General features: G+C 36.6%; 1 protein-coding gene across 2 annotated transcripts in view; it reads left to right on the top strand.

Annotated features, from left to right (window-relative positions):
* CTNNA3 (catenin alpha 3) overlaps positions 1-19,720 on the top strand; it is a 1,596,010-nt gene that overhangs the window by 130,414 nt on the left and 1,445,876 nt on the right. For both annotated transcript variants that reach the window (XM_029245645.1, XM_029245646.1), the window contains exon 4: positions 99-265. In XM_029245645.1, the coding sequence (XP_029101478.1) occupies positions 99-265 (167 nt within the window). The remainder of the gene's footprint in view (positions 1-98; positions 266-19,720) is intronic.

Raw genomic sequence — 19,720 nt, 5'->3', positions numbered from 1 at the left:
TTAGTTATGGAATGTACTTGGAATTAGGTTGGATGATAAATGCTGCAACAGGCATAAGTGAAATTAAAGTATAACTTATTTGGGATTATGTGTTTCAGGTGAAGCTCTGAAAGTATCAGCTGAGAGATTTGCAGATGATCCCTGTTATCTCCCAAAAAGGGAGGCTGTGGTTCAAGCTGCCCGTGCCTTGTTGGCTGCAGTTACCAGACTCCTTATCCTCGCAGATATGATTGATGTCATGTGTCTCTTGCAGCATGTGTCAGCTGTAAGTAAAAGATGGCTTAGTTTACCTTGGCATTGTTCTCACTTATAATTCCATTTTCTGAACCTGGCATCAATCCGAGCGCATCCTGGCCTCACTCACGTTTCTTAATGTCACCCATCAGAAGATGACTGGATTGGGTTGTGAAACTAATGCATACTTGACAAGAATGAAGCCAGAAGTTAGTCTTAAAGCCAGTGGGAGATTGAAAAACAGAAGATGACTTACTGATAAGGAAATGGCTAGGAGAAAGTTCTAGGCTTTTGACCATTTAAATGATTATGCCCTATATAAATATATAGTAACAATTATATAGATAATATAGAAAACAAATATGTAAATAAAAATAATTTGAGAACGAGAAACTTAAAAGCTTAAGGCATGTGGAAGCTTATCCTAGTTTGTAAATGAAAACTACTTTGCCAGCTCCTCTTTTTTTTTTTTTTTTTTTTTTTTTTGCGGTGCACGGGCCTCTCACTGTTGTGGCCTCTCCCGTTGTGGAGCACAGGCTCCAGACGCGCAGGCTCAGCGGCCATGGCTCACGGGCCCAGCCGCTCCGCGGCATGTGGGATCTTCCCGGACCGGGGCACAAACCCGTGTCCCCCCGCATCGGCAGGCAGACTCTCAACCACTGCGCCACCAGGGAAGCCCTGCCAGCTCCTCTTGATCTAAGATAAACAGTGCATGTTTGCAGGTAGTCTGTAGTAATCCATTATGAAAATGTATAAATGGATTTAATAAGAGTAAAGAACATATTTTAACTAGGAGAGACTACAAAGGCAGCAAGATATCTTGCTTGCTTTATTTTGTTAGACAAAACCATTTAGCAGAAGCTTAGTAGAAGGGGAATTTTATTTCAGCCTTTTTCACTTTCTTAATTTATTTAGTTTGACCAAGTCATTAATAGTGTCTAGATGAAAAGGTTGCAAAGAACCCTTTGGAGTCGCTGCTGTTTCTCCTACTTTAAATAGGACCCTTGCTCTTCTGTTCATTAATACATCTGCATTTTCATAAAGGCGCTTGGTGACTGTAGTATCACTACGTTATTAGGCAAATGATGGCCTTGTCTGATTGACCTTCTTGTCAAAATCATTTTCTCTAATTGCTAAGCTAAACCTTTTTTTTTTTTTAATCTTTCTCTTACTTACTAATGTTTGTTTTAACCCTAAAGTAGAGTGACCTTTCCTTTATACTTTCAGATTCCTTTTCTTTTGATAGTTTTATTACTGCAAAAAGGCAATTTGGCACCTTTTTGTTGTTGTAGCTGTTGTTTAAGTAGCTTTTCAGGAAAGGGATTAGTTTTCATCACTAGCAACTATCTACCAATAGATTTGTATGTGAGATATTTGAACAATGTTTTTTGTTACTTGGCTACTGGTTTGTTGGATACCTTAAACAAATCCCTGAAAATTTCTGAGCTTCATTTTTTATATGTGAATATAGACACTAATAAATGCTATAACCAGAAGTGAGCATGAAAGATTAAATGCCAGGTAATTCCTAGTTCCAATGACCCAGTATTTCCTGTTTTAACTCTAGATTTGTTGGGATAGGCAGAATGAAAGGCTTTGGTAAGGTGAAAATTACTGCCTTTAAAATCAATTAGGAGGTGGTAAATTGCGATAGTTTTTTATTGTTTCATCCTTATAAAAATTTATATTTGAATTGTATTATTCAACTCAATTCTTTCAAGGTTTCACATAGAATGAAGGCAAATTGAAAAATATTTTTGGAGATTAAGATTAGAATTATTTAGCCCAATATTCCCCTAAAAGTATTCTGCAGAACCTGTCTTATAAATATGCAACATGAAAAAAAGTTTTTATTATGGTCAATGCTGCACACTGAAATTCCCTTTGAATGTTTTTGATGCACATTAGCATTAAAGTTGGTGAGAAATATTGAAGCAAAGAAACTTGTGTAACTTTGCTTAACCCAGAGTTTCCCAAATTTCTTGACCCCAGAACTCTTCTATAATATATTAATCCTGGAACATTCTCAGACCATACATTGGAATATAGTGACTTAGAATATTTTTAATGTTTATGGTTCTATTAAATTTCTACTTAGAATGAAAAAATCGTAGTGGATAAGCTTCAGTGCCCTTCTACTCTAGTATCTTACTGAAGTAGATAGACTCTCCTACAATATGCGATACACACAACTGTCTAACAATATATGTGATCACTTACTGTGATAGCAAGACAGTGAAGCAGATATTGGATAATTCTAATTGCTGAAGACATTTTTCTCAAACTGAGCTTAAAGCTGCATCCCTGCTATTTCCATTCACTGCTTCTAGTTTACTTTCTGGAGAAACACAGAATCAAGGCAATAGGAAAATGCATTTTTCAAGTAACTGATGGTTACTCTTAGTACTTACATATGCCTTCTCTTATTTAAGCTAAAAATTTCTTGACCTTTGAACGTTCCTTATATGACAGTTTCAGACTACTCTGGATACTCTAGAATTTCCATGTCTTGTATGATCGTTTCAGTCTTTTTTTTTAACATCTTTATTGGAGTATAATTGCTTTACAATGGTGTATTAGTTTCTGCTTTATAATGAAGTGAGTCAGCTATACATATACATATGTTCCCATATCTCTTCCCTCTTGCGTCTCCCTCCCATCCTCCCTATCCCATCTCTCTAGGTGGTCACAAAGCACCAAGCTGATCTCCCTGTGCTATGCGGCTGCTTCCCACTAGCTATCTATTTTACATTTGGTAGTGTATATATATGTCCATGCCACTCTCTTACTTTGTCCCAGCTTACCCTTCCCCCTCCCCGTGTCCTCAAGTCCATTCTCTACGTCTGCATCTTTATTCCTGTCCTGCCCCTAGGTTCTTCAGAACCATTTTTCTTTTTTTTTTAGATTCCATGTATATATGTTAGCATACGGTATTTATTTTTCTCTTTCTGACTTACTTCACTCTGTATGACAGTCTCTAGGTCCATCCACCTCACTACAAATAACTCAATTTCGTTTCTTTTTATGGCTGAGTAATATTCCATTGTATATGTGTGCCACATCTTCTTTATGCATTCATCTGTCGATGGACACTTAGGTTGCTTCCATGTCCTGGCTGTTGTAAAGAGAGCTGCAGTGAACATTGTGGTACATGACTCTTTTTGAATTATGGTTTTCTCAGGGTATATGCCCAGTAGTGGGAATGCTGGGTTGTATGGCAGTTCTATTTTTAGTTTTTTAAGGACCCTCCATACTGTTCTCCATAGTGGCTGTATCAAATTACATTCCCACCAACAATGCAAGAGGGTTCCCTTTTCTCCACACCCTTACCAGCATTTATTGTTTCTAGATTTTTTGATGATGGCCATTCTGACTGGTGTGAGGTGATACCTCATTGTAGTTTTGATCTGCATTTTTCTAATGATTAGTGATGTTGAGCATCCTTTCTTGTGTTTGTTGGCAATCTGTATATCTTCTTTGGAGAAATGTCTATTTAGGTATTCTGCCCATTTTTGGATTGGGTTGTTTGTTTTTTTTGTTATTGAGCTGCATGAGCTGCTTGTAAATTTTGGAGATTAATCCTTTGTCAGTTGCTTCATTTGCAAATATTTTCTCCCATTCTGAGGGTTGTCTTTTCATCTTGTTTATATTTTCCTTTGCTGTGCAAAAGCTTTTAAGTTTTTTGATGTACTTTAACACTGTAAGCAGATTTGTTTTATGGTTAAAGTTTGAAAACTTCAGTGTCTGGACTCCCTGGGTGTCTGCTTGTGCTGCTGTCATTTTATTATGCTCATGGTGTCTTGTCTTCTCATGTGAATGGCTATCTTTGTATACTAAATGTTACCTCTTCTGGAACTTATATCAGGAAATTCCGCACTGTTTTGTTAGCTTTTTGATGTTTTTAACATGAAGTATTTTATATTTCATCAAATTTTGTTAGTTTTCTTCAGCAGAGGGTTGAATTGTGACTTACTAATTTGCTAATATAAGAAACAAAAATCCCCCAAATCATCTCTGTAAATCCTTTCCTATGCATATTCTAGATAGGTAACTGCCATAAAATGTTGAAATCAAAACATCTTGAAGTAAAAACAAATGCTTTCATGTGAACATTCCATATTATACTTGGACAGTTACCTCCCTGATTTAATGTCCAGTATTATCTTACCTATTATGATAGCCTTGTCATACTGTTGGTTCTTACTGATTTTGTGAGCAATTAAAACCTCCAAGTATCTGAACTCAGACTACTTTTATTCTAGATCTTCCTCCTGTGATACTAGTTTTATCTTTTTATATGTAAAGGTTGATGTTATATTTATATTCAATGCATTTTATCTTCTTAGTTGTCTTTTTGTTATGTCCATCCAGATCTTTTTTTTTTTTTTTTTTGCTGTACGCGGGCCTCTCACTGTTGTGGCCTCTCCCACTGCGGAGCACAGGCTCCGGACGCACAGGCTCAGCGGCCATGGCTCACGGGCCCAGCCGCTCCGTGGCATGTGGGATCTCCCTTCCCGGACCGGGGCACGAACCCGTGTCCCCTACATCGGCAGGCAGACTCTCAACCCCTGCTCCACCAGGGAAGCCCCATCCAGATCTTTTTGATGTTTGATTTGTTTTCCCCTCCCAAATTGGTGTCATTTTCAGATTTCTTTAACAATTTATTCATTAAAAATTGTTTAATGCTATAGCTTTCTTTTAGATAACATCAATCAAATATTAACATGTTTTGAATAAAGTCGTTGAAATGAGCTTCAAACTCGCTTCATTTGAATGAATAAACCATGTTTCTTTATTTTATTCTCTAGTACTTTCTCAAAGGCCTTTCTGAAATCAAGATGTATTATCTGTGGCACCACAGATTTACCAGTCTCGTAGCCCCAATTTTAAGGGAAATGACGTTAGTTTGGCATGACTTACTTTTAATAACCCCATAAGAGCTCTAAGTGACCATTGCTTGCTTGCTTTTATTCCTTTTCTATTTTTTTTTGACCTTCATTTTTCAATTACTCACATCCTACTTACTTATGCTTATAAACCTCTCATCTGCTAGCATCTCCTTGCCCTTAAGATCTAGATATAATTGGTTTGAACCCTCATTCCACGTCCTGTAAAGTACAATGTTCTCCCAAGATTTCTGCAAATTTTCTTAGGCTCATATTCTCATGGTCATCTCTGGCTCCAAGCTGTTGCTTCCACAGAATTACTTTAGGTTATGGATGGTCTTTCTATTGTTATTCTATGGTATGTTAATTAATACTTGGAAGATGACCCTTTTCCCCTTTAACACACACATACACATACAAATACTCCCGCACAAGGCATGTTCATGTATATGGCAAATCTATTAGAAACTTGGAAGGTGGAAGGGAGGGGGTTCTGTAGTGTAACAATATATTCTAAGTGGTTTCAATTTGTATATTAGAAATCTTCAAAATCCGTTGAAGCAACTTCATCTCATTGTCCTTCTACCTCCTTTCTCCCTACCTACTCTCCTTTGTTTTCCCTCACACCCCTAAGGAGTAAGATACTCTGTCAAGCCACCGTTGACTTGGCTTCTGCTCATTTGTGTCCTCAGATATCACTATGTCTCTGAAATTACATCTGAAGGTATTTTCCTCAATATAAACTGTTTCTTTCCTAAGAACTCTGTAGTAAACTCTCTCTCTCTCTCTCTCTCTCTCTCTCACACACACACACACACACACACACACACACACACACACACACACCATCCTATTGTAAAATAATCTATGTTTTTTGCGGGGAGGGCATCAACTTTGAAGATATAGATTTCTTCTTCTGGACACACATTCTTCTTTCAAAAGCAGTGGCCTAATTTTTTATTTCTTTTCCTAGTTTTGAATATGATGGACGAAGACCTGCCTCTCCTCCAGTCTTATTATTTTATGCAAGCTTCTGCTCATTTTGGGCTTTCTCCCCCTAGTAACACTCACAAAAATCCCTGCTACATTTTTTTGGGTATTTATTCTTTATTACACAGTGTCAAAGAATTCCTCTGCTATCACAATGTTTTCTTAAGTGGCCTTACTCTTTTCTTCCTTATTATAATTTTTTTCTAAATAACAAAATTCTTCGTCCCTATTGAGGTATATTTCCTTTTATAAGTCAGGTAAATGAGATATTACTGTACTTTTGATTGATAGTCCGTACCTATATATTTCCTGATTCCTTATCTTTATTAAATTATTCTTTTTCCACTGAGACTATCCCAGAGATGCAATTATGATCAAACATTTATGAAGATGTAGACTGAGACCACCAACTCATGCAAACATGATTCACTGAGTAGCTCTCCATAGGATAAGTACTGCCAACCAATACAGAGTTAATATATAATTAAATATATCAAGGATTCCTGACTTGGCAATTTTAAATGTGTCTAGTTCCTTAAGGAAGTACATGTTTTCTTCTGGGGGGAAATAAGTCCAAATCAAAGGTAAGAGAGGACAGAGAAAAAAAGCGATGATATTTCAGTATGTAATTAATTGTAGAAACTTGGAAAGGCAGTTTGGCTTTATTACCACCACTGTTCATAATTTTCTATGGGAATTTAAGTTTAAAAATTTCTCTCTGGTACTGTTCAAGTTTTTTTTTTTAACATTTTTGTACTATTTATACATCTCGAGATTCCACATCCTATTTTATTGGCATATAAATTTTATAAGGGTCGGTTTTCTTTGAGAGAATGTTGGCTTGCATATCTCTTGCTTTCTTTGGGGGTCAGGGCAAGATGGAGAGCAAAGATGGCTTTTGGCAGCAGGGAGACCTTGCTCGAATCCTGGTTCTGTTGTTGATTAGCTGGGCGACTTTGGGAAAATTAAAAATCTGTAAGCCTTAGTTTCTTCTTCTGAGCTATATGGATAATAAAACCTACTCTGAATACTTAGGGGCCTTGTGAAGATTAAATCACATAATATATAAAATACCTGGTAAGAACTGGTGCAAATTTTCTTTCACCTTCCTTCCTTTCCTTGTCCTACCTTTTTCCACTATGGTACCTTGCTCCCATTTTTCGACTCCTGCAGTGCAATATTATCCTTATTCCTAAAAATGAAGGGAAATAAATTTGACTCCTGAGTTGAACTAACTTCTCTGGCTTTTTCCGTTATCATACCATAGCCTGTTTTATTTTTTTTTAAATGGGAATATTTGTCCCTTTGGATTAAAAAATAGACCGATGTCATTATAGGAAATGGCACCTCTATTTAATAACTTTTTATGTCAAATACATATTTAATATTTGATACAAGCATTGCTAATTCTGAATATGAAGAATATTCATAACATTGACAGAAAATCACACATTACAATAATGGTAACTGAGACTTTTTGATGCCACCTTCTATTGTTAAAATGCAGATATGTACCAGCAAAAGGGTTTCTAAATCTTATTTTTAAAAATATCAGCAGTTTATACGGAGAGAAATTACTATATAGTTAAATTGCTGTTAGAAGCCAAGTATATTCTACAGGAGATTCTTGGCAAAATATGTAGAGAGCTTTTAACGTTTAAAGAAAAAACCAAGTCACAGGACTGGTATTAGATGGAATAGGAGAAATAAGAAATGGAGACAAATAGGACACAAATTGTTGGATTTGTGCTGAATTTCATACTGAAAACTTTAGAGACAAAGGAAATTTAAGCCATGTAAAAAAATTTAACTTTTAAAAAGGACTTGCATCATTCCAGGTAGCTCGAGTTTCATTAATTAGTCCATTCAGCAGACAGTTATTTTTTGTGTGCTTACTGTGTGCCAGTCACCATAATATGTGCTGGAGAGTCAGATTTAGAAAATACACTACCATGGTCCTGTTCTCCTGGAATTATTGTGGAGGCATGATGGCAGTTATATCAAGGGAGTGTTTTGAATGAATAATGCAAGGCTAAGTTTGGAGAGTGAGTTAACTAGACAAAGAAAGTGGTGCGGGCAGAGAGCATTTTACCTGGAGGGAATAGTACATGCTTAAAGACCAGTAGTAGTTCTAAATGGCTGGGATGAAGGATGATTTTGTGGGAGGAACAAGAGTTGAAGCTGCAGAGGTAGGCATAGACCTACTTGTGACAGGCCTATGTGCTAAGTTAAAAAGTTTGAACTTTAGTCTGAAAGCTAAGGGGAAACTATTAAAGATTTTAAGCAGGGAAATGATACAAGGAGATTTGAATTTTAGGACTATTATTCTGGTAGCAGTGGGCAAGGGGGCCAGAGTGGAGGCAGAGATGCCAGTGATGAGGTGATGTAGTCATCTGGTTGTGAAATGATGGTGTGGGGTGGGGAATGAATGATAAAAATGAGGGAGGAACAGTCTGCAATTTGGAAAGTGATTGGAATCTGTTCAGAGGGAAAGGGAAGCATCAAGCAACCTTCGAGGAATCTAGTTGGGCTTTGAGGACATTGCTTTGCTGTTTACATAGAGGAGAAGCAGTTTATAGATTTTATACATGTTGGATTTGAGGCATGTATGAGAGAGACTAGACATTGAAAGGTACATTTGGAGCGAATAAGATTGGAAAGCCTCAAGAAGTAAGCATTAGGAGAAGCAATTGGTTTGTATGAGGTCACCTGGGGAAGGTTTCTAGAGTGAACTTAAACCTTTGTTCACAAATCTTTGAGACCTTGTGGTTTGGTGGAATGCTCACTGAATGATGAATCAGGTTTGTGTTCAGTCTTGCCTCAGTAGGGATATTTGGGATACCTTCTCACTGGAGTCCCTGCCCCTGGGGGTTGGTTCATAGTCCAGCACTCTAGCCTTTCTGAGGGGGCTCCCCAGAAAACTGGCTTTGTCTTGCCAGTCTTGGAGTTCTGATGGATCCATCAAAGTCTAGCCACCTGGTAGGGGGAAATGGAGGGGGTGGCTTAGACTGGTAAAACACCACAGCTCCCTGCCCCCTCTGGCTCAGCACAGAGTAAGTAGACAAAAACTGCAGCTGCCTGTTTCTCCATAGGGAGTGAGAGTTGGTAGAAGTCCAGCTGTTTGGTGGGAGGTCTTCTCTTGCATAAAGCCAGTCCACAAAGTCTAGGAAAGGTGCCTGCTTTGTCGAATATGTAGACAGCAACACAGAGAGCTAAGGAAAATGAAGAATCAGGCAAAGATGTTCCAAACAAAGGAATGAGATGAATCTCCAGAAACTGACCCTAATGAAACAGAGTTACATGATTTACCTGACAGTGAATTCAAAATAACAGTCATAAAGATGCTCACTGAGGCCAAGAGAACAATGCATGAACAAAGTGAGAATTTCAACAAAGAGATAAAAAATATAATAAGTACGAAACAGAAATCATGGAGCTAAAGAACACAACAATTGAACTGAAAAATTCAACAGCAGACTAGATCAAGCAGAAGAAAGGATCAGTGAACTTGAAGATAGGTCACTGGAAATAGTTTAGTCAGAGGAGCAAAAAGAAACAAATGAAGAGTGAAGATAGCTAAAGGATTTATTGAATACCATTAAACATTATGGGAGTATCAGCAGGAGAAAAGAGAGATAGAAAAAGGACCAGGCAGCTTATTCAAAGAAATAATGGCTGGTAATACCCTAAATCTGGGGAAAGAAATGGCAATCCAGATCTAAGTAGCCCAAAAGATACTGAAAAACATGTACCCAAAGAAATCTGTGCTGGACGCATTATACAGTAGTAGCCATTATCTGTAGTTTTGCTTTCCTTGGTTTCAGTTACCCATGGTCAACAGTGGTCCAAAAATATTAAATGGAAAATTCCAGAGATAAACAATTCATAAGTTTTAAATTGTATGCTGTTCTGTGTAGTGTGATGAAATCTCATGCCATCCTGCTCTGTCCTGTCTGGGACATGAATCATCTCTTTGTCTAGTGTATCCATGCTTTTTATGCTACCTGCCTGTTAGTATAAGAAAAAACAGTATGTATGTGGTTTGGTACTATGCATAGTTTCAGGTATCCCTGGGGGGTCTTGGAATGTATCCCTGCAATAAGGGCAGACTACTGTAATCAAATTGTCAAAAGTCAAAGACAAAAAGGGAGTGAAAAACAACAAACAAGAGAATATCAACTTGTCACATACAAGGCAACCCCTATAAGGCTATCAGTGGATTTTTCAGCAGAAACTTTGCAGGCCAGAGGCAGTGCTGAAAGAAAAAAACTGCCATCTAAGAATACTATACCCAGCAAAACTTATCTTCAAAAATGGAGCAATAAAGAATTTCCAAGGTTGTCAGGGTGGTACTGGGAGGTGAGGGGGAGTACATGACAGGCGGCATCAGCCAGGGAGGCTTGGGAAGCTATGGTGTGGTCGCTGTGAGCCAAATAGAGCCATGGCAATTGCCATCCAGTCCCAGCTCCCTTGTGTAGTCCTGGCTGGTGGCTCAGCCCAGTGGGCCTCTTGGCACCACAGCCTGTGGAGCTCGAGAACATCATAGTGAACATGGTACTACTCAAGGCCAGGGAAGGTGGTTTTTTGTTTTTTGTTTTTTTTTTTACTAAAAGAAGAGTTTACCATACAAAAGCTGATGGAGTTCATCACCACTAGACCTGGCCTACAAGAATAGCTAAAGGGAGTACTTCAAGTTGAAATGAAAAGATTTGAAATAGCAACACTACAGCATAAGGAAGTATGAAAACTCTGGTAATGGTAAATATATAGACAAATACAGAATACTGTATTACTGTAATGGTGGTAGGTAAATCACTTTTCATTCTCGTATAAAAGTTAAGAGAAAAAATATTTAAAATAGCTATGATTAAAAAATATGGTAAAATTATACAACATGAATAGATGTAAAATTTGAGAACAATAACATAAAGTGTGTGTGTGTGTGTGAGAGAGAGAGAAGTAAAAGTGCAGTTTTTGTATGCAACTGAACTTAAGTTGTTATCTGCTTAAAACAGACTGTTATATTTTATGTAAACCCCAAAGTAACCACAAAAAATACAGTAGAAGTTACACACACACACACACACACACACACACACAAAGAAATCAAAGTGTTTCAATATAAAAAACCCAGCAAAACATAAAGGAAGATAGCAAGAGAGGAAAAGACAGAAAAAAGAACTAAGAGATTAACAAAAGCAACTGTTGAAGTGGCAATAGTAAATCCTTCTCTATCAATAATTACTCTAAATGTAAGTGGATTAAACTCCTCAATCAAAGGACACAAAGTGGCTGACTGGATTAAAAAAAACAAGACCCAACTGTATGCTGTGCAAAAGAAACTTACTTTAGATTTAAGGATACATACAGGCTGCATGTAAAGGGATGGAAAAAGATATTCCATGCAAATGGTAACCAAAAGGGAGCAGGAGCTATATTTAGACAAAAGGAAGTTTAAGTCAAAAACTATCAAAAGAGACAAAGAAGGACATTATATAATGGTGAAAGTGTAAATTCACCAGGAAGATATAACAATTATAAATATATATGCATCCAACATTAGAGAACCTAAATGTATTAAGCAAACATTGACAGACTGAAGGGAGAAATAGATAGCAATACAATAGGTAGGAGTCTTCAATACCTCACTTTGAAAAATGGATAGAACATCTAGACAGAAGATCAATAGGGAAACAGAAGACCTGAACAATAATATAAACCAAATGGATCTAACAGACATATATGGAACATTTCACCCAACAGTAGCAGAAGGCACATTCTTCTCAAATGCACACGGCTCTTTCTCCAGGATAGATAACATGTTAGGTCACAAAACAAGTCTTAACAAATCTAAGAAGATTACAATAATATCAAGGATCTTTTCTACCACAATGGAATGAAACTAGAAATTGACAGAGAAGGAAAACTGGAAAATTTACAAATATGTGGAAATTATATGACACACTTTTGAACCATTAGGTGAAAGTTGGAATCAGAAAGGAAATTAGGAAATTCCTTGAAACAAATGAAAATGAATATATACCAGAACTTATGGGATGCAGCAAAACTAGTGCTAAGAAGGAAGTTCACAGAGATAAATCCCTACATTAACACATTATTGACCAGAGACCTATTAATACATCTTTTGTTACCTGAACGTTATTGACCGGAGACATATCAATACGTTTTTAGAGAGTGATGCAATTAACATCACCATGCAAGTTGTTAGAGCTTAAAATTGATCAGGGGTTCATTATACAACTTACGATTGTCATTATCATTCACATTTTGCTCTGTTAGGTTTTTGTTCCCACCTTGTATATATTATAAATGCAAGTTTATTACTGTAAAATTTTAAAAAATGACTCCATGAAATTTTGAGTGAAGAAGAATTTTTTGGTGAATTTTTTGCAGATACTTTCTCTGATTGTCCAGGTGACATATATACTAGTGTCTCTGAAGATTATAGTTCTTCAGAATATAGTTCTGATTCAGATGATATGAATATTAGACCAAGAAAAAGACAAAAAACCTTAGTGACTGATTCTGATACAGAAAGTGAAAATGAAACTCACAGTGCTAGAGAATGCTCCTTTGCTTCTACAGAAGAGTGGCTTGAAGACAACATTTCATGAAAATTTGAAGTCTTTACAGGTGTGTCAGGTGTAACTGTCGAATGTAATAACCTGCAAAGTGTTAGTGAAATAACAGAATTAATTTTTGGTAATGACTTTTTCGAGTTGGTCGCTTCTCAAACAAACTTGTATTACTAACAGAATGAAAAATCATATAAAAAGTATGATAAGGCTTTAAAATGGACTGATGTAACCAATAATGACATGAAGAAGTTTCTTGGATTAATAATTTTGATGGGACAAATAAGAAAGTCACACTGGAAAGAATATTGGTCGACTGATCCCTTACTTGAAACACCTATCTTTCCAAAGATTATGACAAGAAGAAGGTTTGAACAAATAATGACATTTCTTCACTTTAATGATAACTCAGAAACTCCACTTCCTGCAGACAGAATTTCAAAAGTTAAACCTCTTTTGGATTATTTTCTACCAAAATTTCAATCAATCTATATACCCAAATGAGAGCTATTACTTGATGAGGCAATGATAAAGTGGGGAGACAACTCAGATTCAAAACCTATAACCCTGGAAAACTTACAAAATATGGAATTTTGGTCAGGATGGTTAGCAAAAGTGAAACTGGATATATATGCAACCTTGAGATTTACATGGGTGTAGGAAAGAAACTGCAAGAAACTATTATTGGTCGTACAACCTTATCTTGGTTCATGGTACCATCTTTACCAAGACAATTATTACAACAGTGTGTCCACATCTGAAATATTGTTGAAAAATAAAGCCAGAGTTTGTGGGACTATAAGAGGGAATTGTGGTCTACCAAACCAATTAAAGGAGAAATCTAAAAATCTACAGAGGGGAGAAATGGCGTTCTTATGGAAGGGAGAAATGATTCTTCTTCTCTGGAAAGGCAAGAGGCTAGTCTGCATGCTGACAACTATTCATGATGCCTCCCCCCATAGCATCTACAGGAAAGGAAGATAGGAGGACTGTCCATCAGATAACTAAAGCCCACTTGTATATTAGAGTATAATAAATATATGAAAGGAGTTGATTGATCTGATCAATATCTGGAAAACTTCAATATCCTCCAGAAAACTCGAAAATGGTTTATTCAGTGCTTTAAAATTTATTGTAGCCTAAATGCACAGAATAAAATGACTTACAAGCAATTTTTGTTAGCAATACCTAGAGAATGGGTAACTGACCATTCTGGTGAATGTAGTGGCAGTCCTGCACCTGGTCCTTCTTGTGGTGTTTCCAAAAGAGCCCTGTGCAAAGATCCACCTTGTCGACTATCAGGTAAAATAAAAGAACATATTCTAGAGGAAATAATAACCACAAGGCTAAAAAGACAAGTGCAGCCAGAAAGTGTAGAGTCTGCTCTTCCAGGGTAAAGCACAGTGAAACACAGTATGTTTGTAATAGATGTTCTATTCCCCTGCACAGAGGTGCCTGCTATACTGCCTATCGCACTCTAATGAAATATTAGAATCCTTTAGCAAGACATGTACAAAGCTTCAAAGAAATACAGTAAGTGCAAAATAAGTTGTTGATATTTACTCAAACGTGGGTGTTTCAGTATTCACTTACATAACAAATTGCCAGCCAGATGCGTTCGTTTCTGCAAGAATCCCCCAGTCAATAGTGTGTTAAAAAGAAGAAAGATCTCAAGCAAGAACTTAACTTTATACCTCAAAGAGCTAAAAAAGAAGAACTAAGCTCAGTTAGAAGAACGAAGAAGAAAGGAAATCACAAACATTAGAGCAGAAATAAATGAAATAGAAATTAGGAAAATGAGAAAAAAACCCAACAGAACCAAGAGTTGGTTTTTTAAAAAGAAACAAAATAGACAAACCTTAGCTAGACTAACTAAGAACAGAAGAGAGAAGACTCAAATAAAATCAGAAATGAAAGATGGGACATTACAACTGAGGCCACAGAAATAAAGAACGATCATAAAAACTGCTATGGGGCTTCCCTGGTGGCACAGTGGTTGAGAGTCCGCCTGCCGGTTCAGGGGACACGGGTTCGTGCCCCGGTCCGGGAAGATCCCACATGCCGCGGAGCGGCTAGGCCCGTGAGCCATGGCCGCTGAGCCTGCGCATCTGGAGCCTGTGCTCCGCAACGGGAGAGGCCACAACAGTGAGAGGCCCGCGTACCGCAAAACAAAACAAAACAAAACAAAACTACTATGAATAATTATACACCAATGAACAATACCTAGAAGAAATGTATAAATTCCTAGAAACATACAACTTACCACCAAGACTAAATCATGAAGGAATAGAAAGTCTGAACAGACCTATAACAAGAAGGGAGATTGAATAAATAATCAAAACCTCCTAACAAAGAAAAACCCAGGACCAGATGGCTTCACTAGTGAATTCTGCTGAACATTTAAAGAAGAATTAATGTCAGTGCTTCTCAAACTCTTCCAAACGACTGAAGCAGAGGGAACACTCTCAAACTCATTTTAGGAGGCCAGATAAGAATACTACAAGAAAAGAAATTACAGGCTAATATCCCTAATGAATATAGATGCAAAAATATTCAAAAAAATACTAACACACTGAATTCAGTAGCATATTAAAGGATGATACACTGTGACCGAGTGGGCTTTACCTGGTATACAAGAATGGTTTAACATATGAAAATCAATCAATGTGATACAGCACATGAACAGAATAAAGGGTAAAAATCACATGATCATTTCAATAGATGCAGAAAAAAAGTTTGAAAAAAATTCAACATCATTTTTTTTTAAACATCTTTATTGGTGTATAATTGCTTTACAATGGTGTGTTAGTTTCTGCTTTATAACAAAGTGAATCAGTTATACATATACATATGTTCCCATATCTCTTCCCTCTTGTGTCTCCCTCCCTCCCACCCTCCCTATCCCACCCCTCCAGGCGGTCACAAAGCACCGAGCCGATATCCCTGTGCCATGCGGCTGCTTCCCACTAGCTATCTACCTTATGTTGAAAATTCTCAACAAACTAGGGATAGAAGGAAAGCACCTCAACATAATAAAGTCCATATATGACAAGCTCACAACTTACATCATACATAATGATGAAGAGCTGAAAACTTTTCCTCTAAGATCAGGAAAAAGACAAGGATGTCCACTCTCACCACTTTTATTCAACATTGTATTGGAAGTCCTAGTCATAGCAACTAGGCAATAAAAAGAAATAAAAGGCATCCAGATTGGAAAGGAGGAAGAAAAACTGTCACTAGTTTCAGATAAGATATTATATACAAAAAAACCCCTTAAGACTCCACCAAAAAAACTGGTAGAACTAATAAACAAATTCAGTAAAGTTGTAGGATATATAATCAGGATATAGAAGTCAGTTGCATTTCTATACACTTATGATGAACTATCTGAAGAGGATATTAGGAAAACAATGCCATTTACAGTAGCACCAAAAAGAATAAAATACCTAGGAATAAATGTAACTAAGGAGGTGAAAGATTTGTAATACTGAAAACTATACAACATTGATGAAAGAAATTAAAGAAGACCCAAATGGAAAGACATCCCATGTTCATGGATTGATAGACTTAATATTGTTAAAATGTCAATACCCAAAGTGATCTACAGATTCAAAGCAATTCCTATTAAAATCCCAGTGACATTTTTACAACAGAAATTGAAAAACAACTCTACAATTCATATGGAACCACATAAAAACCACAAATAGTCAACTCAATTCTGAGAAAGAAGAACAAAGCTGGAGGCATCACACTACTCTATTTCAAAAATATTACAAAGCTGCAGTAAACAAAACAGTATGGTACTGGCCTAAAGAGAGACATGTAGATCAGTGGAACAGAATGGAGGGCCCAGAAGTAAATCCATGTGTATACAGTCACTGATCTTCAATAAGGGTGCCAAGAACACACAAATGGGGAATTAGTGGGCACAAAGTTTCAGTTAAACTATGTGAATAAACTAGAGATCTCACATAGAACATTGTACCTGTAGACAACAACAATGTATTTTATACTTAAAAATTTAAGGAGCATGTATCTCATGTTAAGTATTCTGCCATAATAAAATAGAATTAATTAAATAAATAAAAATAAGTTTTGTAGTAATAGTGAAGAAAAAAATCTAAATAAGTGTATCTATTTCCCTCAAAAATCCCTTGCTCAGAGATGCTCAATAAATAATTATTGAATTACTCTTTTGTTCAGTCCTCATTCACTACTGAATGGAACTTTAAAATTTATAAAGCAGTAATCTGTAAAGCTAGATGATTTGCTTTTCTAGGGCAAGAGCTATTTCTCTTTTGTTTTCCTCCATTTCTTTCATGGCTGGCATGTTGCCAGGCCCATGTTAAAGATTTGTAGAATGGATGTGTTTCATTTTTACTCAGCTGATTTCACAACAATCTTATAAAGCAGGCAGGCAAGGACAATTTCTCCCATTTTACAGGTAACACAATCAAGAATTGGAGTAGTAGTGACTTGTCCAAAGTTATGAAATTATTAAACGGCATAACAAGGACTCTAACCCAGACTTCAAGGCCAGTGTACTTTCAACTCCACAGGACTACTTCTAGTTTAGATTTCAAGCCCAATTTTGTTCTATGTTCTTAATTTAACTTTGGTTATCATTCCTTACAGTAAAAAATCATTTGAGATATATGTGTCCTTTAATTTTCAGCATTAGCTGTAAACTTCCTTTTCATGAGTGATATTATCATCTGGTAAGTTCATTTGGAAAATATGTATGAAAGTCAATGTATTGAGTTCAAAAAATGAAATAATTTTTTTTCTCAATATTACTTCATTTTGGTTGCTCTGTATTTGCCATATTTAAGTAGGGTGGATTAGCCATTTCTTATGCTTAAAACAATTTCTTTTTACTCTAAACATTAATATTTATAGAGCGTTAATATTTAGTCTTTGCTCATTACTTCCGTCTGCTTTAGTTTCCAGAATCTTTTGGCACTATTTCACTCTGACATTTTAGGGACACTAAGATCACACTTGGTGATTCAGTGCTTTCAATCAGGTACTTATAGGATACTCTTTTGTATATATAATGCTGTGAGTATGGAATTTTTTTTTATGTTATATGTAACATCTAGTACCTTGTACAAATGCATAAAATATTAAATAAGGAAAAATGACAACTGTTGAGCTGGCTATTCTTTTGGAGCAATGATACTCAATATTCTTTCATTATGGGAATTAGTAGGCTGCTGGAGCTGTGGAATTATTTGATTGTATTGATCTGACTACAAGAGGAAGCCAGGGCATTGGCGGTGAGTGCCAGGGAAACTTTACTTGCCAGAGCCCTGGCTGCATTTTTTTCCTGCTGCTTCAGCTGGTTTCTTCTCGTCCTCTTTCTCAAATTACTCCATGAATCTAAATAATTTTCATGAACTCATTGAATGTGTAGTTTGTATAGAACACTGGCTTAGATTTATTTCAAAACATGTTGTCAGGAAAAGGAGGAAAATGTATTTGGGAAGAGGGAATGCTGAGTCAAACTAGATATTTCCTTTTCTGCCTTACTCATGCTTCTCTTTTCTGCAAAGCAGATTTTCAGTTATTTTAATGGGAGATGAGCAGTCATGGTCTCTGTTGTATTATTTTGTGGATTACTATTATTACTATTTTGGGGACTTCCCTGGTGGTGCAGTGGTTAAGAAACCGCCTGCCAATGCAGGGGACACGGGTTCGAGCCCTAGTCTGGGAAGATCCCACATGTCATGAAGCAACTAAGCCCGTGTGCCACAACTACTGAGCCTGTGCTCTAGAGCCTGCGAGCCACAGCTACTGAGCCTGCGTGCCACAACTACTGAAGCCCCCGTGCTCCGCAACAAGAGAAGCCACCGCAATGAGAAGCCCGCGCACCGCAACGAAGAGTAGCCCCCGCTCACCGCAACGAAGAGTAGCCCCCGCTCACCGCAACTAGAGAAAGCCCGAGTGCAGCAACAAAGACCCAATGCAGCCAAAAATAAACAAACAAACAAAAAAACTCTGGGTGTGTTTACATTGCTTACTTTTATGGTATACAAGACTTACTGTTTGGGCTTAGAGATACTGTTTGCATCTTCTTATTCTCGTCTGTTGTGTGTGAAATTTGGTAAGGTAGTCAAATAGGACAGAATTTGGATTTCTTTCTCAGTACAGAGACCGTTTTAATATTAAGTTTTGACATTTTTAGAACATACCTAGGTTTGTTTTGGATTCAAATTTATTCATTGGGCTTTTCTTTTAAAGTTTGAATTTGGTTTGCAAGGAGTTAAAAATATTAACACAGGATAAACTCAATGTTTAACAAATTATTTTGGGGTTTTGGTTCATTTAAAATTCCCACTAAAAACTTTGAACAGGTAAAATCCAGAAATATTAAAATCTCTTAGATTGTGCTTCCTTTCCCAGCTTCAACTGAGAGGTCATTTATTTTGAGAAACAGTCAATATAATGAGACTACAGTGCACTAAACTAATGTAGAAAATCTCAAGAGGTCTGTTTCAATTATCAAGCACAGTGGCCTATTGGAACAAAAAATTTTCAAATCAAGGCAACATTAAATCTCTTTAAGTAAAATATAAATCTCACCTTAACCTTTGTCTTATTTTTGTCTTCTGTACTTCAGCTGCACCTGCAAGGTAAAATTATTGCTTTTACTCTGTAACATCTTTAAGTGTATATGTGAGCAGATGGGAATGGGATGTGTTTGATAGGGATCTAGCTTAAAGTTATATTATAGATTTTGTATTACCTCTCCTTGACAATTATTTGTTGTTTTAAGTTAAAAAGTGTACTTAAATGAATGAATCATCATAGTTTGAGTACTTGGAACTATTTAGTATCAATAAATGGAGGATGTAAGTCCTGATAATGAAAGTTCAAGCTTAAATCTCCACATTATGCAAACTCTGATGTTTAATGAAAACATCTTGTGGGGATGTATCATTATTGGATTTTCCCCCTTTTTTCTTTGGCCATGGAAATATTACCTGGAAATATTGGTTTTCATGTTTC

This window comes from Monodon monoceros, unplaced genomic scaffold (assembly GCF_005190385.1).
Source record: "Monodon monoceros isolate NGI ecotype Baffin Bay Population unplaced genomic scaffold, NGI_Narwhal_1 Super_Scaffold_4, whole genome shotgun sequence".
Classification (NCBI taxonomy): Eukaryota; Metazoa; Chordata; class Mammalia; order Artiodactyla; family Monodontidae; genus Monodon; species Monodon monoceros.
This window is presented reverse-complemented; position numbering and strand designations above follow the sequence as displayed.